At 41.6% G+C, this 25489-nt stretch overlaps 1 protein-coding gene across 2 annotated transcripts in view; it reads right to left on the reverse strand.

The window, feature by feature from the left end:
• KDM3B (lysine demethylase 3B) overlaps window positions 1-23031 on the reverse strand; it is a 68045-nt gene extending 45014 nt beyond the window's left edge. The window contains exons 1-4 of one of the 2 annotated variants that reach the window (XM_060240104.1): window positions 22678-23031; window positions 6572-6739; window positions 5811-5924; window positions 4628-4733 (exon numbers count right to left, since the gene is read on the reverse strand). In XM_060240104.1, the coding sequence (XP_060096087.1) occupies window positions 4628-4733; window positions 5811-5924; window positions 6572-6739; window positions 22678-22848 (559 nt within the window). In that variant the 5' untranslated portion in view covers window positions 22849-23031. The remainder of the gene's footprint in view (window positions 1-4627; window positions 4734-5810; window positions 5925-6571; window positions 6740-22677) is intronic. The other variant, XM_060240105.1, reaches the window with a different exon arrangement.
• Between the last annotated feature and the right edge of the window lie 2458 nt (window positions 23032-25489).

Genomic DNA, 25489 nt, shown 5'->3' on the forward strand with positions numbered 1-25489 from the left:
AGTAATAAGCACGATGAGTCAGGGGCTATATTGTACAAAGGCAGCACTATCATGGTGCAGAACAAACACACAACAACAATTTGGCTAAGTACTGAAATACATAATTCTGTATAAATGGAAAGACCTACCACTGTTGCTTGCTTAGAAGCCCCCTGACAATTTTCCCAGGCCTCTGAGTATAATTTTATTGTTTTGATTTTGCTGCAGTTGTACTATTTGCTGACTGCAAAATTTCTTTTGCTATTTCAATATAGCCTAAACTTCATTTTAACTGGTTCAGCTGTTAAAATGTTTACCACTTTGTGCTTCTGAATTTGAGATTTTAGATATCTATAACGCTACCTGAGTTGTTTTTCTGATTTTGTTAGCTACTCCAATAACCACTTGTTGGCTGAAAGGTGGGATACAAACACTGTTCTTGCTAATTCTACAACACATAGCTAGATGCGTTATTAGTTACATTGTAGTTACTAACATTATTTGTACTACACAAAGCAATCTAACCAGTCATTTAGAAAACATTACCTTACGAGTTATAGCTTTCTAAAAGTCATCTGCAACAAAGTCAAAAGCAGAAATAGTCTTTTAGCTTCTTAAGCAGCAGTTACAAGCAGATTGAAAGTTATTGGAACTATTGTGAGGAACTCTTCTTACAAGTGAAATGGAAGGTAACCTGAAAAGGGTTACATGCCATATTCACTCTGCAGGCAGGATTACGCAAAGTGTCTTTGTAGTGCTTCTTCTTCCAGACAGGGGGGTGAGGCACAAGTTCATACTTGCCAAGCTTCAAGTCAAAACACATTCCCTAGTATCTGTGAAGAACACAATGGCCCTTGAAAGATTTATTGGTTCCTCTCCCAGAATCCCTCCTTCCCTGCAAGAGGAAAGGGATACCTTCCGCCCCACTGATGAGAACAAACCATCACAATAAGTCCAATTTTTCATTCTTCATAAATGGAGGAAGATATCCTGAGATGAGATGTTGAAAAGCTATGCCATCACAAGTGAGTGTAGGAGAAATTACTGGGGGACCATCTGCTGGAGAACTCTCCTGTTGAAGGCTGCGTTTGCCAGCCTGTAGGGTTTCACTTTATAGTGCCCCAAAAAGTTAGAGGCTGATGTCTTGAAGGTCTCTGTGTGCTTTATCCCTAGTGCCCTCCTTACATCCAGTTGTGCTATTCCTTTTCCTTAGAGTGAACATAGTTCGCTTCTGGTCCTTATGAAAGGATGAGTTTAGCTTTGGCATGAAGGAAGAATCTGTCATGAGGATCACGGAGTCCTTTTGAAAAGAAGTTACAACATATTGTGAGGGTAGAAAATTCTGAGGCTTGTCTCACTGATGTGATGGCTACCAGGAAGGCTACCTTGAATGCTAGTACTGATTTGGTGTACTGTCTGAAGGACTCTGTGTAGATCCCAAGATGGAATATGGTGTCACTTGGTTGGGGGGGAGAGTGTAAGACAGCCTCCCCTTCAGAAAATGATATGAATGTGTGATGCAAGATGTCCCTTGTTTGTATCCTGTGCTGAAGACTGAAGACACTTGTGTCAGTGCCAGGATAGGTTTTTATGGAGGAACTGGAGCACCTTCTTGATACCAGCTGATGAAGAGTTAACTTTCTTCCTGCAGCATCACCTATTGAATGCTTCCAAGTTGTTTCATAGAGCTTGTTGCTTAACTGACACAAGGAAGTCCCTTGGTTGGAGGGCCTCTAGTGCTGATTGCAGGGTCTCCATGTGAAAATGCCTTCTGTGGACGCACATGAGGGATTTAAAATTGAGGATTGCTCTTCATTCTCCATTTCTCTTGGACCAAACAAGGAAAATAGAGCATGTTTCAGAAAAATCTGTGCCTCTGGAACAGGTCCTACTGCCTGAATTTCCAAGAGGTATCTTATGGCTTGTACCAATAGTGTATGATAGTGCACAAGAGGGGAGGTACTTGTCCTATGGGGGGTGTAGAAATTTTACTGTATACCCCTCACTGATGATGTTGTGCACCCACATGTCTTGAGTGAACCATCTCCAAGCTAGTGTAAAGGCCTGGAGTGTTGTCCTAGGAGGACACCTTTGGCAGTTCTTTCCCTGCCCCCCCCCACTGGCCTGCTTGTGTTGGGAACTCTAAGTTGGCTGTGGGGGGGAGGAATATCTTTTTCTTGTATCTGTCTGTGTGCACACCTGGAAGTCATGGCAATTTCTGGCAGCCCTTACTGGGGCATGGAGGACATTCAAAGAAGTGTCTTGATGCAGCCTGCCTCTGCCTCCTGTTCTTGGTATTCCAAGGAGGTCTCCCTTCCAAGTACTTGCCAGGGTCAGCCCTGCGTAGCTTCCAAGACATGAGACTAGGCTTGCCTGGGCTGTCCAGGTCAGGGCAGGGGGGAGGAGTGTCATGATTTTTTGTTCATTATTTCTTTGTTTCAGGAGCTATGAGAGACATACTGTAGATCAAGATGGCTAACCATGTTAGTCTGTCTGTAGCAGAAGAAAACAGCAAGAATCCAGCAGCACCTTAGAGACTAACAAATATGTGGCAGCATATGAGCATTCGTGAGTCACTGCTGGCTTCTTCAGAACACAGCACTGACTTATGAAAGCTCATGCCCTGCCACAAATTTTGTTAGTCTTTAAGGTGCCACTGGACTCTTACACTTGTAGGAGCTGCAAAACAAGCAGCAGCAACTCTAGAAAAGTTGGTTTAACTTATTTTCCTCTCTTTCAACAAGCATAGCTTCCGTTTTCTCCTTTGTATCCACTAATATCTTGTCCCGAAAGTTCTCCTTGAAAGGGTATGGAGAGGATGATTTTGGACAGGTGATGCACTTTTCAGTGTTTCAGCCATACATTACATTCAATCATGATGCTGGCCATGAAGGATCCTCTGAAGAACTGCATGGCGTTCAGGCCACCATTATCCTGGTTTTTAGCAGAGCTTGTCTTAGTTTGACTAGGTCTGGATTCGGGTTCTGCAGGAGCTCATTTGCCTAAAGTACTGCTACTCTAGCAAAGACCAAAGCAGATAAACAGGCCCTGATGGTTACTGCTAAGGCTTTGTGAACCCTCTTAAAGGAGAGCTCATTCTTCCTATTCATAGGGTTCTTGAGTGCATTGTCTCCATCCCAGGACCATTCCCATGAGAAGATGCATTGCTTGGGTATCTACAAACAGAACTTGTAGTAACTTCACTGTCCAATAGGGAGGGAGCAAATGTTCTTTGCCACTTTGTGTACACTCTTGCCATTTCCAGCCACCACCCATTTGCACCTCAGGTTTCTTCAAACAAGAATCTGGAAAGAGCAAAGTGAATAGAGTCTGAACTGGCTGGCAAAAGACCCTGGAATCTGCCTTGTTTAGGATGGTCTAAGTGTCTCATGTAGGAAATTTTATCCCCACAGTAAACTTGGCTACAAGGTGAGGAAAATGATCTTGTTGAAAGAGCTGGTGTTGAACTAGAAGCCTATTCACGTGACCATTCTCCTCCCTATCTGCCTGCACAGAATTTGAATTTGTGTGAGAGTGATGAGAATCTGAAAGGCCACAAGGGGCAGTGTGGAGCTGTATATAAGCAACAGAAGAGGGTGGAGGGTTCCTTGCCTTTTTGCACCTTGAGAAGCTCCACCTGGAAAACAGGAGTCAGTTTCATAGGAAGGCCCTAAAGCTCCTTTAAATCTTTTGGTGTGGGGATGGAGACTATGAAGACAACAAGGGAAAGCAACTCCTAAGTCTGCACTTATATTTTTACCTCCAGCTTTTTTGAAGACTTTTGAAGACTCCTGCACATTTTAAAAGATCTTCTTAGTGATCCAGGAGCAAATATCAGGGTGTAAGAGTAGAGAAGGATAAAAGGAAGCCAGATCTCTGGGAGCAGAGCCTCCCCGTGGTTCCTTTATGTGACAAGTCTTATTGCAGCCAATGATGATGAGCTCTGAAGCTTGGGAGTTTCTCTGGACCACCTGAGCTGCACTGGAGAGGTCTGGCATGTCTGAATCAGAGTCACCATCTGCTCTAATACGTTTCTCCTCTGATGCTGCTATTGTGGCAGTGACAGCAGTTTGAATGGCTTCTGCCCAGCCCAAGCCTTGGCAAGGGAGGGGTAGAGGAATTTTTGATGACTCTTAGCAGTTGGAGCACCAGCTGTTCACCCATCCTGGGGAGCCAGCATGGACAAAATATATGCTCTAGAAGCACCATTCTTTCCCTCAACCTGGGGACCCTGAGCAAGAATGATACCTGCTCCAGAAGTGATTATTCTAGTAGCTAAGTGCTCAACTGAGCTCTCCCAGTTCTGATGGGCATCTTCATGGTCTGTTCTGAAGAGGCACCAGTGCAGGCAGCTGCCATGCATGAGGACTTGGAGTGTTTTGACATACTGTTGTTGTTTACTCCTTCCTTTGCCAAGATGTTTTGTTTTTTTGAGACCCTGGGAACCTTGTTTGTTGTGGAGCAAGGCTGAGCATGAACTAGGGCTTTCTCCCTAACTGGAAGTGAAAGCACTGTAAAGTTCATTTGCATGGGACTGCCTGCAGAGCAAGTGTGTGTGTGTGGGGGGGGGGGGGCTTAACTCATTTCAGAATACCTTCCTCTGCTGGAGAACTAAAATGTTTTAAAAATTAGAGACAGTTGCTCTTACCTCTGCTAAATATCTCCTGAAGCTTTTGTTCACTGATCAGTGCATTGACAGCTTCCCTCAATATAGGCTGTTCTTGGAGAATCTGGTTCTGACTTTCTGTTGACATCTGCCAAGAAATGTTTTGAATATAAGAACAACTGTTCACTTCAAGCAATGTTCTAAAAGAGCTTAGACAGTATTGCTTTGCCTCTCTTTTTGTTGTTCCTCTACACTGGAAATTTCAAGACGTGTTTCTCAAATTTTCAATTACTCTGGTACTACACTGCAGTAGTAGAAAAGAGCAAGGGTCTAGCGGCACCTTAAAAACAAAATTTGTGGAAGGGTATAAGCCAAAATTTGTGGAAGGGTTTGTGAGTCACTGCTCACTTCTTCAGATATGATCTACAGTTAATTTACATTACAGTGTTTTTTCATTCATGCATCTCAAATTGCTTCACGTGTACTTTGTCTCACAAAAGAACAGAAAGTACTTCAAGAATAATTTATTTCATAATGTTTGTATTATACTTACAATCTTCAATCAGACAATTGCTTGCAAGGACACAGAGTGCGCCAGGAAAAGACTCCCGGCACACATACCAACACTCAAGTGTAAAAACCCTGCACCCAACTTTAATTTAAAGCAATTTTAGATTATCTTCCTAGTATTTGTATTTCCATGGTAAAATGTAACATGCCAAAATCTATATAGTTCAGGAATTTCCAGCATAACAGAACTGGGAAAAGTCTCACATACTAGTTATCAGAGAGGTCATTAAGATTTGCAAAGTTAAGCTAAGTGCATTAATTGTTTTTTAAGTGACCCCAAGGACCCTAAAATACTTCAAATCAGACACAAAAGCGGCAGTCTTGGGTATGGCAAGAAAGATTCTGATTTGTTTCTTTGGACATTAGATCCCCATTCCTTATTACAAACTTATTCTGAAAACCGTCCCAGTTTCAAATACACTTTGTCATGTAGCATGGCAGCTCCCATTTAAGAAAGGTGCAGTGCATTTCTTTGGATCACCACCAATAACTATCATACCCAAATGTTATGGCAGGGCCCTAGCCCTTTTCTATCAAAGTAAGGTAAAAATTAAAAAGGGAGAACACTCAACTACTACAATCATACTACCCTCTAAATTATCACTGAATGGGTGACAAATTATATTTGTATCTCCAGTTATAGAGCTCTAAATACCTGAAAATGACGTAATCCACTGGCATCAGACAAGAATCTCAAGTCTTGGTCCACTAGAGATTCTACTGGAACCACAGGACCCAAACCCAGCTTATCTACTAAAGGTGTGAAAGTCTGTGGATAAAAACAGAACTAAAATAAAGACCTGAAAACGGATGGCAACACGTTTATTTAACATGAGACATTCTCAATAATTTTCAGACTTCTCAACTAGCCTTCTGTATTTTAAAAATGTTTGGCGTACTATTTCTCCCTCTCTTTAGAATCTTCTTGGTGGACAAATAAAAACACACACACAAACATACAAAATCATCTATTGAAGTCAATTAAAAACAACTTTCTGGCAAAGTAAATATCTAGTACCAGATAAGTTCTAAACATCTACTCTGCCATGACCCACCTTAAGCTCTTCTGTAATATGAAACCAATACAGCTACAGCCACACTCCAAGCAACTCTTCACATTTTGACGTTCTTAACATTTATGCCATCTAATAAAAACTTATTTCTGTCAACTGTGGTTTAGTTGTACTGGTTTCAATTCCTTAAGCTATTAGATAAGAGCTTAAATCCAGAAATCAGGGAATATTTAGGCTTCCTAAAGTGCAACCAGAGTTACATCCTTTTAAGTCTATTGGGCTTAGAAGAGTACAGCTCTGCTTAGGATGACACTGCTAATTAGACAGCAGAACCGATAGAGCATCCAGACTTGTCATGACATACGCTCATTTTTTATTAAAAGTAACAAGTGCAGATACTTACCAGTGCAGGCCAATATGCAACTGACACTCTAGTTCCTTGGAGCAGAACTGGGTCATTTCGAGGAACCCAAACGAGTGACCCTTCCAGCATCAATACTTTCACTTCTTCTGCATGAACCTTTACCCAAGCATGCTGCTTCCAGTTGCACCGATCAAATTCCACAAATATCTGCAAGAAATTTCAGAATGACCTCTTCAAATAAAGTCACAAATGTATGCTTCAAAATAACTGCAGATAGAATACTTGTATGCAACCAAGAATCACAGATCAGACCCCATTAATATCCAGATCAGCCATTTCTTTGCAATTTAATGCTGTGCATGTTGTATTAATATGTGCACAACTCAGGTATACAAAGTTACAGTCCTTACATGAAGAGATGTGTGTCAGTTCTCCTCAAAATACATGCATGAAAATGGATCAAATGGTTTCTTGCCAAAACAAGAGATTCCCATGGTCTTGAAAGCTACAACTTTAAAAAAAAGACCCCTCAGCAATTATGTATACATTTTTATTACTAACAAACGACAACAATGGAAGTAGCAGTAGCCATAAAAGTAGAATGTGTGAAGGATTCTGAAAGTGATAAAAGTTTGCTATCAAAATAGAATGCAACAAAAGTACCACCAACATGACTTGCTGAGGAGTGGAATTCCATTTCCCACTCTTGCTGGACCTATTCCCCAGTTTTCACTTTCCCTTCTTGCTTGCCCCCACTAGCTCATACCCTGCTTTCTCCACAGTCTGCTGCCTTCATTATCTTCCCCACAATGCTGCTGGATCCAATTCTTTTCCCTACCCTATCCAGCTCCGCTTCCTCCCTATCATCCTCTTTCACCACCACCTCAGTACCTTCTTTCCTTCCATTTTCCTCTGCCCAACTCATTTCCCCTACCTTCTGACTGGAGATATGCAATATGACACACCATTTGTGCTGGAGAAACTTCAAAATGTCACCTAAACTTTTATTTTTCTAGTGTAATGTCAACACATGTACAGGCAGTACTCTTAAAGTTTTGGCTTTCCCCCCAAAAAAGATCATTCTACAAACCCAAGGGTTCTCCCCAGTTTTCAGAAGCACAAATCCACAGCTCTAGATGATTCCACTGTGTGGATTTTGACCAGCAATGAAGTACAAGGAACACACAGTTATTAGCCATGTAGATATTACAGTTTGAAACTGTATGCAGTAAGAAAACTTACAACTGACTGCGCAGATACAGAAGAAATTATTTCTAGAGGAAGGACATCAGATAAAGTGTCCCCAGAATCTAATTGCACACAATATGCAAGTACTGAAACAAGTATTTCTACAGAACTAACTAAACCTTTGTGATAATTAAAGATTTTGGAAAAACTAATATATGCAATACTTACTTTCCTATAAGACTAAAACTTAATTAAATGATTTAACATAAAATGCATAATTTATAGCTTAGCAGGCATAAAAATTGTACTATTTGAAATATTTATTAAATTTAAATGTTTACACATCTTTGTTTTCTATTTAGTCAATGACTGAGAGTTCCAAACTGGTGTGCCTAATGCTACGTTAAAATATATATCATTTGCTATCTGAAAGGTAGGGGAAAAATAAAAATTGAGGGAAGAAAACAAATTCTATGGTAAATAAGATAAAATGTTAATTTTGGACAGAAACACTCACATGTAGTCACAATATGTAGAATTACCAGAATATTTAGATATCAAATTTTTATAACACAGAGAACAATGAATTTGCAAGAGCTATTTCCAGGCCTTCACATCTCTCATTGACATTTATTCTCTACTCTTATGACTACAGCCTTGAGCAATAACAATTTCAACAACACAGCAGCAGTAAGGAATGATAACGTTAGTGGCAGTAAATAGTAATACTAATAATAATGGTAAGTCCTCAAAAGTGACCAGGCAGTTTAGACTTCAGGATATAAATTTTAGGGATGCCATCTTGGATCTATTTTAAATTAGTTTTTAACTTTATTAATTTTATATTTAAAATTTTATATTTATTAACTTATATTTTAATGTTTTATATATTTGTCGTATGGCTCATGACTCATTGTACATCACCCAGAGCCTGGTGCAAGCTGAGAGAGGGTGATCAATTACTACTACTAATAAAAAAACTTTCATTGAATTCTTCCAGGCCTTTGAAGAAGTCAAGGGAATCACAAAGTATGAACATATGTGGTAAATCATGCTCAGTGCTCAAACATTGAACTATCATAAATTTCTAAATGGGAGCTTGTTTCACAAAAACTCCTGAACCAGAGACAAAACAAAATTCACATCCAACAGTGCACTAATCTCCGCGTCAATATAGCAAATGTACTAAATGTGCAAAATCTTTAAAGACTTGCACTGAAAACTTCTGAAAGGGGAACAAGCCTTACAATTTTGCCCTAGAATTATTATGTAAGACAGTTATCATTTTTGCTCAACCATTCTATATTATGTTTGTGCAGAATCAAACCTATAACATATTTACTAGAAAGCAAGATGACCCAAATACCCCCCCCCCCCATTATTACCAACATTAGTGTAACCTGTAGGTAAATGTAAAATCCCCCCCTTTTCATGGTATACCTGGCGGGAAACCTAGTCTCACATCTGAATATATACTATATGTTATTTTTCAAACATGGAATAGTTATACAAATTCTAATCACCCTGCGTACAGCAAGTCATTTTAAGATAAGCCCTGTAAGCAGACCACTAATTTTGCAAGTACAAAACACACAAAAAACCCCTTGCTGATCTGCTGGCATGCACAGATCTGACAAGCTATTTAGAAGAAATGATGTGAGGTACCATAATCTGATATTCTGATCTATGGGCAGTTTGCATAAACAGCAAAATACCCAGACACCTACAGAAAAACAGACGTGGCTTCTTCAAAAATGCTTGCTGAACTGTTCAGTTAAACAATAAAATTGTTTATTAAGTTCAAATGAGTAAATCATGAAGACGGGTTATAGTCTCAGTGATAATATGCATTTGTTCTGCATAAAATGTCCCAAGTTCCACAGCAACTCTAGTTAAAATGAAGTCAGGTAGCCAGACTAGAAGGCCCTTGCGCATTTTTTAAACAGCAAAGGTTACAAACACGCGAGTATTGGAATGCATAAAACCAGATATGCCATTGGAAGGAAAAATCACAAAACTGCAACTGACTTATTTTGGCCATGTCATGTGGAAGAGCTTGCTAGAAAAAGTAATTATGTTTGGATGAGTTAGCAGCAAAAGGAAACCAGGCTGCCGAAGAACACAGTGCCAAACACCATAAAAGTTGACACCAGCCTGAGAATGGAACAATTCAAAGAAACAGTACAAGATCAGAAAACATGGAGATAGCTGGCCCACAGAATCACCAAGAGTCAGACATGACTGAATGGTTAACTCTCCCATAAATTCACCTCCAGAGAGCACTGCGTTCAGGAACACAAAATTTACTATCTGTCCCCGGGCCAAGGGAGGCCAGACTGCTCTACAAAGGTTAGGGTCTTCTCAGTGGCAGCACCATCAATGTGGAATGCTCTCCCAGAGGCCATAAGGCCCTGTGGGATCTCTCCCAATTCCGCAAGGCCTGTAAAACTGAATTATTTTGACAGGTCTTTAATATCTAAATGGGAGAAAACTGCCACCATACACTGCTGAGCGACATCACTCATGAGCAATTATGATTACTATAGGATCACTGTCAGAAGAAAGTTATGATCCTGCCTATACTGAAGTTTTGAGCAGCACCATGAAATGTATTTTAATTGTTATTTTATTGTTTTAAATTGTAATCTTAGAATTGTTTTAAATTGACTGTTAGCCACCCTGAGTCTGCTTGCGGGGCAGGGCAGAGAGGAGAGGGGAGGGGAGAGAAAGAGAGAGAGCAAAAGAGAGAGAAAGAGAGAGCAAGAGAGAGAGAAAGAGAGAGAGAGAGAAAAAGAAAGAGAGAAAGAAAGAGAGAAAGAGAGAGAGAGAGAACTTCATACATTGATGTATGAATACAGGAGAAAACAGTACTTGAAGTGCATGGCAAAATGGAAGTTTTATGCCAGTCATTCAATTTCCCTCATGCCCATTCAAGAAACATCCTCCAAGAGGTAAACTTGTCCCTACTGCAGAGGTAAAAATATGTTCTCTAAGACTAAATAGCTAGTTTTCTAACGCTTAAAACAGGGGTGGCCAAACTCGCTTAACATAACAGTGACACAGAATAAATGTCAGATGTTTAAGAGCCGCAAGAGATGAACGTCAGATATTTGAGAGCCTCAGGGAAGGAAAATAGATGGAGGAGGGAAGGAGAGGTGGAAAGAAAGCAATTTTAACTTTAAATGCATTCTCCAAGCTTCTGGTTGGCTTGGAGAAGGAATTTAAAGAGAGAAATGCCTTTTCCAATTCGGTCAACAGGGTGGAGGTAGGGGCTCCAAGAGCCACACAATATGTGTGAAAGAGCCGCATGTGGCTCCCGAGCCTCAGTTTGGCCACCCCAACTTAAAAGAAAGGATGCCCATGAGGCCTCCATTGTTTACTGAGTTAGATCCAATCAACTGCAAATGGAGTTCGGCTTGAACTTCCCCATCTCTCCCCCTCTTGTTACACCCTACTGCATTATCTGAAACTCTACTCCCTGGGTCTGGGAGACCCTCCCAAACAGCACAGGATATTATAGGCAAGTGTGTATTGAGAAGTAGTAAGTGCATTGCTAAATAGGGGAATGGGGGGGGGCATTCTTTCACAGCCCATGATAGTCAGTCCTTCAATATGCAGTGTTATTTCTGCATGCCCCACAAAGAAGTTGCTAGTGAGAAAATATATCCAAGAATTACAGTTCCAATTATATAATCACAAGAACACATCCAACAATATACTAATCTGTGTCTATATAGCAAAAGGTTTCTGAAAAACTTAAAAGGGTACAAAATGTGTCCTGATTCAGCTTGTAAGTTTCAAAAGACCTAAACTAGAAGTGCTGATCCTTAAAAGACCAGTGCCCAGTCTATATTATCACAGTTCAGTGTATCTACTTTGTTGTTCAGGGTCACCTGATTCAGGGTTGCCACTAAAATTTTATTTTTCATGTCTCTGACTTTCCCTGGACAACATTTGTCAATTTCCCTAACCACCATTCAAATATAACCACAAGTTAAAAAATTAATAGGTTGTGTTACATTAATGCATGGCTTAATGAAATGTTCCATTCTACAACTACACAAGAAATTACTGCCATTTCGTAGGGCCTGCAAGACGGAGCTGTTCCGCCGGACCTATGGTTGAGGCAGTGGGCGTCTTATTTTTCCATCATTTGGCCTCCCTTGTGGTGCCATCATGCTTATTACAGTGCTATCCTATTGTTACTACCATCGTATAAGGTGGGCCTACAACTGGTTATTGATATGCTGTGCCCTGTCCCCCGGTGGTGCGTTTTATTTTTTTTACTGTTAATTTTAAATTGTTTTAACTTTGATATGTAAGTTTTTGTTATTTTTATATGTTGTGACCCGCCTTGAGCCCATTTACAGGAAAAGGCGGAATATAAGCCTATTAAATAAATAAAATAAAAAAGTCGCAACTGCAAAACTATTTGTCAGAGTAGGAGATTTAATATCAGCTTCTTTCAACATTAACTGCAACAACATCTGTTTTGCAACTGCATCAAAAATTACAACAAGATACAAACTTCAAGTCAAGTAAACTCTGAATGCTAACAAGTAGGAACTTTCCAAAGTTGGGAAAGTTTCACTTTCACTTTCTGGTTCCAGAAAGTGTAATGAGCAGATCAACAGCAAGAAAGGAGGTGGGGTTTCTGCAATCTAGGGAAGCAGACAACCCTCATTTGCAACCTTTATGCATGGGAGAAGTCAGGAGAGAGGATGAGAGAGCTGGTACTCTGTAAACTTCCAGCAGGAACAAGCAATCACATTTACAAAATTTACTTTGCGTGGTGCAGAGTAGAAAGTGCTAGTTGACGGTGAAATCCAACAGTGGCAAAACTCATTTGCAACTCCGTGCTGGATTTAGCAGGAGATAAAAGGTCCATTCCATGACCCAAAACATGCTTATCTTTATATGTAAGTTCAATGCAGTACTAGCAGGTAGCGATGGCAACAGTTAGATGTTTAAAGTTTGTATACTGCTAAACGTTTAGACTAGCCTTGCCTTGCAAATGCTACAGGCAGACCTTGGAAATCATGTAGGGACAGAGCTCAACAAACACATTAGGCTGGTTGCTGGGAGTGGAGCTGAGAAAAAGGTGGAGCTGGGAAAGGGCATCATTAAGTTTTACTTGTATTCTGCTACTTCTCTATTCCTGTTGCCACAGGAACAGAACATGCTCTTGAGGCAGGTCAAAAATCCACTGCTTGAATATATTTTAATCACAATTTTCCTGACTTTCCCTGACCAATTTCCATTTCTCTGACTTACCAGAAAGTGGCAACCCTCTTTAATTGCAGTATGTGTCAAGGTAATATTCAGCATTCCTGTATATTTACTGCTTCTTTCTAAATTAGTATTGGGAGAAGACAGAGCCTTCTGTTGGGGATAGAGCTGTAAAATTTCCAGAAATGTTGAGGCCATGGGTGAAAATGTTTTTCTGGTTCCTTTGGGGGAGGGAAAATAATACTGAAATAAATGCAATACTTATTTTCCCAACAAATCCAAACCCATCTTTCACTTTTAACAACATAAAATGCATCATTTATAACTCAGCGTATAAAATTGTATCAATTGGCATAATTATGGAGTGTAAAAGTATAAATGTCTTAGTTTTCTACAGACAAAACTGACAAAGCCACCCCATCTTAAAATGAGAGAGCTGCAAACTACAGCACCCTATGCTATCTTAACTAATTTCACCCATTCTGTGAGCAAGACATTTCAAAGCTTTTTTTAAAAAAATGCTTCCCAAAATGTCCAATTTTTTCCACTGGAATAACTGAATGCTATGCACTAAAATCTTGCCTTAAAACATTTTACTGATTGCAAAAGAACAATTCTTTAGAGGCTTTTCTAAGCATTCCACTAAATCTGATTTGGGAAAATTGAGAAAAGTCCTCATAATTCCATGTTATATATTTTCAATAAGTAAAGTTTTTTTAAAAAACATTTAACTAATGACAAAGTAAAATATTTTCTACAAGGTTTTTTGGGGAGCTTCTCAAAACTTTCCTCTGGAAAAAAAGTCCTAAAAACACACCCTTTTTTCTCCCAAATGTTGCCACAATTTTTTCCAGGTCTTCATAGCTCTAACTGGGGCACCCTCATTTTTTAACCGCTTCCATATCTCTTACTCTCTTAAACTTTTGACAACTAAAAAGGCAATTCTTTTTTCTCCAGTTTTTGTTGAGGTTTTTCTTTTGGGGGGAAGGGTGAATTATGGAGGCCTGCCTTTTACACTGCTTTTAAACATTAATCTTAGGCTGACGAAGTTGGTGGGCCCAGCCTGCCCATCCGGTTATACCGCCGGACAATTCGGTCGCACCATGACGTAGCAAACTCTGTGAAAACGGGGGGGACCAGCGAGAAGGTGTTGCTACGGATGCAGTAATGCAGGAGAGGCCATTGCAGTGACCATCTGCCAGGCATAGCCAGACAGTGACCACACGGCGTTCACTACACCGGGAGAGGAGAGGCTATGTATTGCGCATGCACTTTCCCTGGGGGGGTAGGATTCCCAGAGGGAGCCCACCCCCCACCACCCCCAACTTCGTCAGCCTAAGAGAAGGAAAACTCTAACATCAAACCCGGGCAGATAGAGCTCGTTAATGTAACACCTACCACCTGGAGGACTCACTGCCGGCGTCCCGGCTTACTGGGCCATGGCAGATGACCCCCAGGTGAAAGGGTGGAGCCAGTACCGCGCACACTGCGCTTCACCTAAAAAATCCCTCTGCGCAGGCCTGAAGGGCATATCCACACACACAACCCACAACGCATCAAGTCCTGCAGCGATAGGCAAGGGGCGAAACGGCAGGTGGAAGGTGCCACTGGAAGCCGCAGTCCCGATCCTGCATGTAGGCGGTTCAGGATATTGGTCGCCTGATGCTAACCCGGAGACGAAAGCATCTTTCGGCAGCACCCTGAACGACCAAGCAGCCTTATCTAGGGACAGCACTGCTTGCTCCACACGGAGAGGGGCCTAGAAAAGGTGGCCTAAACAAAGCTCGTCTCCCCCACCCCAGTTGGCTAGCCGCGGTCAACGGGCATCCTTACTTGCGGTCGAAAAATAACAACAAAGAAAAGGCATGCACCTGCCTCACAAAGTGTGCAAAGACTAAAGCTTGCATGTTGGAACATCAGAACCATGCTTGACACAGTAGGCAGTGGTCGCCCTGAACGACGCTACGTTTAGGATGTCCCCCAAGGTTCCTCAGCATGATCATCCAGCTACACGAAGACCAGCGAGGCCAAGTCAGACACTGCAACGACCTCTCGGAGCCCTTCCCAATAGGCACAGGTGTAAAGCAAGGCTGCGTTCTCGCGCCAACTCTCTTTACGATCTTCTTTAGCATGATGCTTCAAAGAGCCGCAGTAGATCTAGATGAGGACGATGGTGTCTACATCCGCTATCGCACCGATGGCAGCCTGTTCAACCTGAGGCGACTAAAGGCACACTCCAAGACAATGGAAAAACTCATCCGAGAGCTACTGTTTGCTGATGATGCTGCACTCGTCTCTCACTCGGTATCAGCTCTGCAGCATATGACGTCCTGCTTTGCAGAGGCTGCTAAGCTATTCGGCCTAGAAGTTAGTCTGAAGAAGACAGAAGTTCTCCACCAGCCTGCACCCCAGGAAGATTATCACCCTCCCTGCATCACTGTGGGTGAATCAGTTCTGAAGACAGTCCAGCAGTACAGCTACCTGGGGTGCATCATCTCCTCAGATGCCAAGATCGACAAGGAGATTGACAACAGGCTGGCAAAGGCAAACCGTGCATTTGGCCGACTGCACAAAAGAGTGTGGAGCAACAAGCATCTGAAAAAAGGCACAAAGATCAATGTTTACAAAGCGGTTGTGATGACAACCCTCATCTATGGCTCCGAATCGTGGGTTTTATACCGTCATCACCTGCGACTCCTTGAGCGCTTTCATCAGCGCTGCCTTCGCACCATCCTCAACATCCACTGGAGTGACTTTGTGACCAACACTGAAGTCCTCAAGCGGGCAGAGGTTACCAGCATCGAGGCACTGCTGTTGAAGACGCAGCTGCGCTGGGCAGGGCATATTTCTAGGATGGAAAACCACCGCCTTCCCAAGATTGCCCTGTATGGCGAACTCTCCACCGGCCATCGAAATAGAGGGGCACCAAAGAAGAGGTACAAGGACTCCTTGAAGAAATCCCTTAGCACCTGTCACATCAACCATCACCAGTGGTCTGACCTAGCCTCAGATCGCAAAGCATGGAGGCACACCATCCACCAGGCTGTCTCTTCCTTTGAGAACACACGCATAGCTGGTCTTGAGGACAAAAGGAGATTGAGGAAGAATCGCACTGCTACAGGACCAACCCTAAATCAGACTTTTCCCTGCAGCCGCTGTGGCCGGACCTGCCTGTCCCACATTGGTCTTGTCAGCCACCAGCGAGCCTGTAGCAAACGTGGACTACTGCACCCTTCTTAAATCTTCGTTCGCGAAGCCAAGCCGAGAGAGAGAAACATTAATCCCTTGTCACTAACAGCTTTAATGATTTTATGCTCTATTATTAAGCTTATTAAAGTGTATTAAAAGTTTTACTTTTTTGGAAGAAATTGTTAAAAATGTTAACTAGGATAGCTTCTTTATTCCCAATACCGAAGCTGTAAATATGTAGATCTTTATATGGTTAATATCAATACTATACTCTTAAACTTCTCATGTTATAACAAAAACATATTAAAGGGTTTATCAAAAACTCAGCATTCAGTGAAAGTTCCACTAACAAAGAGACATTCTTAAAGCTTTAAAGTTGTCAACAGCTTCTGAACAACTGCATATTTATTATGATCTTCTACAGAAGATCTGCTCCGGATGACCCCATTTTCTAAGGTGTGAGGCAAGGGGCAGGGTCATCTTAGTGTGGAATTGTTTTCCTTTGCACATCTACCACTAGCTCCCATCATTACTGTCTCAGGTATTGGCTAAAAACTTGTTTACTTGGGCTTTTAAGTTTATGACCCATGGCATAATATGTGCTGCTGTTTTATTCTATCATTTTAATGGCTCTGTTTATTTTAAGATATATAGTATTTTTATATACTGTCATTAAACACATGGGAAATCAGCCTTTGGTTGAAAGGTGAGGCATATATCTTTTAAAATAAATAAAACTATTAAGTAATGAATGAGCAAGGTGACATAAAATCTAAATATAGCAGAAAAGGATCCCAGGAGTTGCAGGAAATTTTATTGTAGCAAAGAGAAAGTAGTAGAATATTCTTTACATATCAATCAGCTTCTCCTTTCACCTTAATGAAAGGTTTTGCCTAATAATTTTCTTGGACTGGTAGAAGTTAGGAGTCCTCACTGATCATGCCTTGTGTCCTTTTGCTAGTTACCTGAGGAGAGATGGGAGCATAAATCTTCTCAGGTAAATTATACTTGGGGTAAATCAGTTGTCCCTTTTTAAATTTAGAATACAGAGAAATGTGGCTGTAGATACAGGGGTGTCAAACTTATTTGTTATGAGGGCTGGATCTGACATAAATGAGACCTTGCTGGGCCATGTGTGTCATAAAATGTAACACCAGGTAGCAGATATATAAACTTTATAAAGGACTCAGTCAAACACAGTTAAAGAATTTTAAAAACCCTAAAAATAACCCATTTAAAACATTAGCACTCATTGGTCTTAAAGGTGCTTTCTTTGTATCTCTCCCGTGGGATCCAGGGAACTGGGTAAAGTAAGCTCTGGCTCTTTCCTTCCCTCCCCAGGGGACCAGGAGGAGGAGGAGCCTCAGCCAATAGAAGGAAGAGAAAGTTGGCTCAGTAGGTCTACTATGCTACTGAGAGAGCCTGGCAAAGCTCCCTCTATCCCTTCCTCCCAAAGGAAGGAGTCTTCGCCAGTGGAGAAAATAGAGGTTTGCTCAGTAGCTTCTGTGCAATTGAGCAAGCTTTGCAAAGCAAGCTGCTACATGGAAGGAAGCAAGAGAGAAGAAGAAGGAAGCAGACAGCCAGTTGCTCAGGGGCCTGTTAGGGGCCTTCTGGGGGGGCCTGATTTGGTCCCCGGGCTGCATGTTTTGACACCTGTGCTCTAGAACTTTTTCCTTTTAGGACACTGTCACCTGAACATTAGTAGATGATGCCGCCAAAGTACAGCCTGTTAACACTTATAGATCACTTTTTTAAAACCCAAAATCACCTGGGGCAAAAAAAAATAACCACAAAAATATACGACTACTGCCAGCAGGGTCATTTTTCTGCTCCATGAATTTATTATCCAGAGAACTATTTTAAAGTGCACTGCAGCACTGGCAACCTTAATGACAAATTGCAGAATATTTATTGCACCAAAGAGAGAATACCTGTTGAGTAGAAAAATACTCCAAGGTACAAAAATGTAAGAAATCAGTTTTACTTATTTTCCTTTAAAATTCATATTAGTCATCCAATATCTTAGCTATAATTATAATTTTCACCTATCCCCCTCCTCCCCTCTTTGTGGCAGTCCTTAATTTTCCTCCTCTTGCTATTCCTGGGGGTTCCCAATCCCCAAGAAGCTGCATTTCAGTGAGCATTTCAAGGTGTACCATGGGGGGAGAGGTTTCCATATTTCTGTGCATGGATTTAAAACAGGATCCAATCTATAATAAGGGAGTCCAGGAAAAAAAGTTCTTTAAAGAAAACCTTTATGGCTTTGGCAAAGTTACTGAAGTACAGTTTTAGAAAACCATCCAGAAATCCTGTGGCATGATTATGCCAAAGTCTAAGAGAAAATTGTTTACATGCCCATATATTCAAGAATAAGATACATATACGTGAAATAAATATTCGACAAGCGAAGATCAGGTGAAGGCAGCAGCTACACTAACACTACCCTTAATTTAAACAACACAATGTAACGCCCCAAGAGCAATTTTAGAGCATAATCAACAAGATAAGATGGTACTCACTACAGGGTTTTTTTAAGACTTCATATTTTAAACAGAGAATTAGAGACTGACACAATCTCTCTCACTAAAAAAAATCCCAACATAGATCCAAAAGGTACCTTTGGCAATTCCTCTTTCCACTCATTCACACTAAAAAGCAGTCTTGCAGATAAGGGAGACCTGCAGCCACCAAAGGAAGAAGTGTAGGGATTATGCCGGCAAAAGGGAAGTGGCAGAAATTGCCTCCTGTTTTATGCTCCATTCAATCCACCCCGCTATCAACCCCTGTACCAGATTCAGCACCATTCCTGAGAGTTCTCAATTTTCACAAGAGACATTTTGGGAAAGGAGGAGCACAATGAGCAGGGGGAAAAAAAGATCTGAGTTTAGCAGCACTTTAGAGACCAGCAAGTGTATCAGGGTATAAGCTTTCAAAGGGAGCTTTGACTCATGAAAGCTTATACCCTGAAACTCTTGTTGGTCTCTAAGGTGCTACCAGACTCAAATCCAGCTCTGCTACTGCAGACCAACACAGCTACCTGCTGAACCTAACTATACTGGTTAGCAGGGCTGGCCAATTTCCTGGCAACCACACCCAGAACTTGGCCCACAGCTACAAGGAAGCACACAGGGCAAAATCCAAATCAAGACTGCAGATTCTGGTCACATCATGGTATGATGTTGGCTTTCTAGAAAATATGGATTGGAAAATTCTCTGATGTCCTATACAGAATGCCATTTGATTTAATATTCTTATTTTGACTTCAATGTAGTAAATAAAATCTAGGAAATACACCACATTTAGGTCCCAATACCAGCAAACTCCTGAAATGAAATATTCAATTAGGAACAAAAAAAATTCAAGAACTAAAATAATCAAATGTATGCTTTAAAGACTGGAGAACAGCCCTGTGGTACCTACTAGTAAATATTAAAGGAAGTAGACAAATGACACAGTATGAGCAGCTGGCCACCTCAATAATTAAGGCATTATGTGTTTATAGTCAGGTCAAGTTCTGTCTAAATAAAAAAATAATTTTTACATTTTTAGTCTGCAGTCTTAAAGATTGCCATAAGACTAGATTAACAATTGCTTTGAGTACTGATAGCTTTCACACTTTCCCCCCCACAAAATGTTACTTCAACAACATATTAGAATTTCTACTGGTTTGTTATCATTTTTCAAAAGCTACACAGTGTTTGCTTTTTCAAAACAAAATCAATGTATCCATTTTAGTTGCATGATCAATGGAGAGAACAGACTGTACGTTCCCATTCCATGTACCTAAACCTGAACCAGAATCTCTCAAAGTGGTATCTATTCTTCTGGTTCAAAACAAAACATAATAGAGTGTGGAAGGAAATTAGTTAGGAACATGTAAATGTATTCATTTATTGGTTACCAGAAGACTAAAATAACACTGGGCTGAATCCAGCAATCTATCAGTGCAAGAAAATTGTGCCCCTTATGTTCTATTTCACCCAGCAGTCCCTTTCAAGCTCTGCTGACAGAAGCAGAGGAGAATTTTACTTCAAGTCCCACTCTTCACTGCAACCCCCACCCCCACCCTTACCGCTGGATCTACATGTATCCTTTGACCTGGGTATCAGCTGTCCAGAGGTTGGAAGGATTCCTGTGGGGTGGGGGAATGAAAACCTGCATGTTCCAGAGCCTTTTGCTATCATATTGCTACACTCAAAAAGCAAATTACATTAATGGCTAACTCACACCGTCTTCTGAGAGCAGCAGACCAAAGTCTAAATGAAGCAGTCTCCAAATAGGGCAAAATAGTACTTTATTTAAATCTGCTACCTATCAATTTCAGTGAATTACCCAATGACAGTATTTTTCCTTATCTGCATCTTCGTACCATATGATTTTACAGAAATGATAATTTCCCATTTCAATAGTCATTTTTCTAATTTAGAAAGTTAACAGTTGTTTATTTCTTTTCTCCCTGTAATAATCTACCTACCTTATTTTGGCAAACATTTTCTGATTCTTATCAAGCTCTGCTACATACTAAAATACTTATTTAATGGATGTTAGTTGTTTCCTAATCATTCTGAGCGCTGTTTGCAATTTGGAGGACCGCACTATAGCAAAATAGTGTCCAGGTGATTTATTTTCCCATAGCAGATTTAGTAAGTGCACAATTAACCCCAAACCAGCCAAGATAAAGACATCTCCAAGTAGAAAGGCAACAGTTAGTACAAGAGTTCCTATCGTCAGGCAGTTTTAGATAGTACAAACTGTATGAGTGCTACTAAATTTGTTTAGATTAACAACAGTCAGCATGGATATCAAGACGTGGGCAGCTCACTAGGTTTCACTGAAGCTATATGTCTCACAATCAAGCACCTTCATCTGTTGTTAGAACATTTGTTTTTAAATTTCTGAGATTTCTTTTCTATGCAATTATCTGCAATAAATTCAATAGCCATAAGGGTTTTTCTTCTGTTAGGATAATTTATTCCAAAGCACACTACATTCTTGACATAAGCTAATGTGTCATTCTGCTGCTGTATCTTCCAGAAGAAATCTCTCTCATATTCTTCAGCATATTTTGGTTTTTGCTATCCTGAACAGTGTGTCATCTACATATGCAGACTGCCTTACAATTAACATTCCCACATTGTTATTAGAAAGTACCTGTCCAAAACCTTTAAGATGCCACTTGTTCTTCAAACCAGCCCTAGCACTATAATCATTTACTATCAAGCTTCCACTCTATAGTTACTTGAGCATAAAAGCACCTGGGCCACTTACCTGGACATAAAAATAGCAGCCCTTTGATGACTAAGTGACAAATTGTACTGGCCATTCTGTTCTTCACTCACTATAATGGTATTCCTCCAACTACCAGCCCTTTAAAGTCAAGGTAGAACAGTTCTGTGGGAAGCTATACCAGTTACAGCAGCCAACTAGCAGCCAGGACAGTACTGTGACACAGGCCTGTAGCCAGCAGAGGGGCCCCAGGGGTGGTGGCCCCTAAAGAACCTGCAGCACCCCCTCCCAATCTTCCCTTCCCCAGTGAAAGGGAAGACTAGGTAATATTGGGTGGGTGTGCTGCAGATTCTATAGTCTCTCCCCCCCTCGCTGGCTACGGTCCTGCTGTGATGGCAGAGGGTGTGGAGAAGTACTCCAGTAAGTATAGCAAATAGAGTAAATTGGTAGCCACCAATTATCTTCAAGACTGCTTTATGTTTCCTTTGGTTGCCTACTACTGTTATACCTGAAAAAATTAAAAACATCTTGAACTGCCTTGGAAAACAAGAATTTAGTTGTGTATCTATAAGGCTTTCAAATATACAACAACGTTTCCTATGTAAACATCTGTGTGACTCCAATAAAAGCAGCACCTAACTACCACCAGATACACTAAAACCAGCTCAAATCTTCAATATAGTATAGATCCCATGAAAAATGCTGGTACTTCAGCTTTTAGAGTTCTCTATAAAAATAACTGTAAAAATTAGATTACTCTTTATTTCTGTAACTACTGGAGATTTTGTTGCTCCGCTTCTGAAGAGAGACAACATTCCTAAGCAGCAATTTAAGAATGTAAGAACTCTTAGACAATCCAAGCTAGAAAACACCATACATTTAGAAGTTTTACGCACCAACGCACAGCAACTAGAGGAGGATTCCCGCTGTAAAGGCGTCTGGTAGACCAATCCGCATTACTGCCGTAAACCCTAGTTAACTACAGCTCATATCTTCCTTCTTCCTTTAACTTCCCCACGCAATACTCCGAGATAAATAGACTCGTGTACACAGCACTTTATTTATCGAGAAGGTAAACAAGGCCTGCCACAAACGCGGAATGCGAATCCTGAGATCAGCGAGTTATCTCGCAGCCTACAGCAGCACTGGGGCCACCGGAGAAAGGGGAGGGCAACAAGGCTGAGTTATCTCGGCCACAGAAGGAACGAAGATAAACCCCTCCCCCTCCCAGAGTTTAAGCAGAAGCTCAACAACAACACGCGCACGCACTGTGAGCAAGCACGCAAAACCTCCCACCCATCCGTGGGCCTCACCGCCAGGTCCTGGGGAACGGCCCCACTCATAGCCCGTACGGTTCCGCTCCTCCAGGCCCGGGAGGGCAGTGCAGGCCCAGGCTCCGGCCCCACCGCCTCGCCTTCGCCCGGACCCGCCACCAGCAACAGCAGGAGTCGCTTCCCCACGGGGGAGGCTGCCGCGTCCGCCATCCCCGCCGGGCAGGAGCCGTCTCCTCCGCCGCCGCGTCTTCGAGCCCAACGGCCACCACCGGAACCACCGAGCGAGCCAGCAACAGCCCTAAGCAGGGCCCCCCCACCACAGCCCGCCCTGATCCCGGCGTGCCCCGCGCCAGACGCTTCTCTCCTATCCCGGCGTGCCTCACGTAAGCCAGACCGTCCCTCGTCCTGAGCTACCGGCGTGCCTTGCGCCAAGCCTTATTTATTTACTTCTCCACTCCCGGAATGCACTGTGGCCGCTTGCTTGGCTTTTGCGTCAGAGTGGAGGTTTTCTCCATTGGGCATAGTGCTGGGGCAAACCTCCCTTCGACGTCCATGACTATTAAAAGCAGAAGTCTTGCCACCGACGGTCATCTCGCTATTACCCACGCCCTACCACCAAAACACTTTCGATGCCCAAGTGCTGCACCTGTTAGGGAAAAGTCCAACCTCGGAACGGCTAAACTAGAATATCGTGTAGAGGTGCGGCCTTCCCTGTGCTACGAGTAATTGTCTGGCATAGAAAGCACAAACATGCTACGTTAAAGGTTATGAAGTGGCCATAGTAATCCATTGACAACAGAAATAGCATAGAGTAAGGGGGAAAGTATTGTCCTGTTCTTTTAGACTTGTCCAACTGTTCCCATAATACTAAAGACCTGTGGTTAGGGGAGCCACTTTACCCATCTCGTTGCGCAAATCAGTTGTTATTTAAACATAAGAGCTCAAAAGAGTGTGCAGCTATATCAACTACTTTCACTATTCAGTAGTTTTCCATGTAGAAGGTTCAAGTCCCAGCATGGTGTAGCAGTTTGAGTCATATAAAAATTTGGGAGACAGGTTCAAATCCTCACTCTGCCATAGATTGCCATGCTTCATAATTACATTATCAGCCTCACAGGGCTATGCCAACAATAAATGGAGTTATCAACCTGCTTACAGAAGGAGAGTGAAATTCCATCCAGGACAGGCTGACTCCTGTCTTTTGAGCAGCTTCTCCATTGACCAGTAGTACCTCAGTCTTGTCTGGATTGACACCGGCACCACCTTTTTGGAATTGGCCACTCAAGTAACAGCAGAACCAGCAAAGCAAGATTCCCGCCCTCCCCCATACTCCTTGCCCAGCCAACCTCTCCAGGATACCATGGTTGATGATGGTGAAAGCCACTGAGATGGTCCAGGAGAATTAGCAGAGACAAACCTGTCACTCTCTTGGTGAAGTTCAGTCAGGGTAACCAAGACCATTTATTTTCCCAAAATAAGGCTTGAATAGATTGAGATGGGCCTAAAAAAACAGACTCCTTCAAGACTGCCTAAATCTGATCCTAGGATAATGGTATAGATGTGTTATTACAGGTTTTTGTATGGGAGGGGGGATTTAAAGGGTTAAGTATTTTCTGATTATTTGACGGCACTTGTTGTATATTGTTTTTAAAAGTTTCATTTAAAAAGAAAAAAATAATAATGCCTGAAGTTGTATAGCCACCACTCACTTAAGCACCTTGCCCAAAAAAGGAACACTGGCAAACTGATGGTGGTAGTTTAGTGGGTTTCAAGGATGCCTTCTTCAGGAGGGGTCTCGTGGTTGCCTCTTTCAAGGCAACTGAAGCAGCACCCTCCTAGAAAGGTGTTTAATAACCTCTTTAATACCTATTTTATTACAATATTCACTTGACCAACACAGTCAGGCCCAATTTCAGCAGTCACAAAAGGCAAATGTCAGGTCTAGAAATGGTACGGCACATAGTTCTAAGCAGCTTGTCCATTTCTGAGATCCTAGTGAGCCTCTGTCAATTACAGTAGACAATACTGACCTTGGTAGACAATTCCAATTCAGCATCTGATAGTTTCACATATTCCTATGTTACCAGCTACCTAACGCATTGTAACAGGGCTAGGAGTACAGGGGCAGGGGGGATGCAATATTTCCAACATATATAAGAAGGAAAAAGCAGCTATTTAGAAATTTCTCTATCCCTTTTCACATGACATGTGATTGTTAACAGCAAACTACAGTGTTTCCCTTCAAAGACAGCTTGGCTTCTGATGACAGTATTGAATTACTTGCCAACTTTTAAAATTGTTTTGAAAAGTTATCATTACAACACAATGGAGCTAAAGTAACTGAGTACCTAGGCAGCATCCTATCCCCAACTTTGATAATACTACATGTACACTAAGCCCAGTAATTATGGGATTCTCAGTGCCTTTGTGGTTCTTTGCAGCATACAAGTTTTGATATAAAAACTGAGCATTTTGTATTTAGAACATGGCTTTTAGGCTCACAGCATGAGTTAGAGCCATCTCACTGCCTTTAGGTTGCCAGTTTTACCTTGTAACAAATCAAATGCATCAGACTCACAAATTGTACAGAGAGGATACTGCATCATCAGCAATCAAATACATTGTAGGGGCAGCACAAAAAAGTAAAACATTCCTGTTTTCATATGCAATGTAATGTATCATGCCTATGTGTTAGAATGCAGGGCTATTGTGTTTCTTTGTAATTACTCCTGTATACATCTTATACTTCTCATTGATTAGATGCCCCATGCATCTGAGGGGTTAAAAATACTTTCTGCCACAATAAACTTAAGACCTATAAGACTGTTTTGGCTGAAGCAGTATGGCATGC

This window comes from Heteronotia binoei, chromosome 5 (assembly GCF_032191835.1).
Source record: "Heteronotia binoei isolate CCM8104 ecotype False Entrance Well chromosome 5, APGP_CSIRO_Hbin_v1, whole genome shotgun sequence".
Taxonomy (NCBI): Eukaryota; Metazoa; Chordata; class Lepidosauria; order Squamata; family Gekkonidae; genus Heteronotia; species Heteronotia binoei.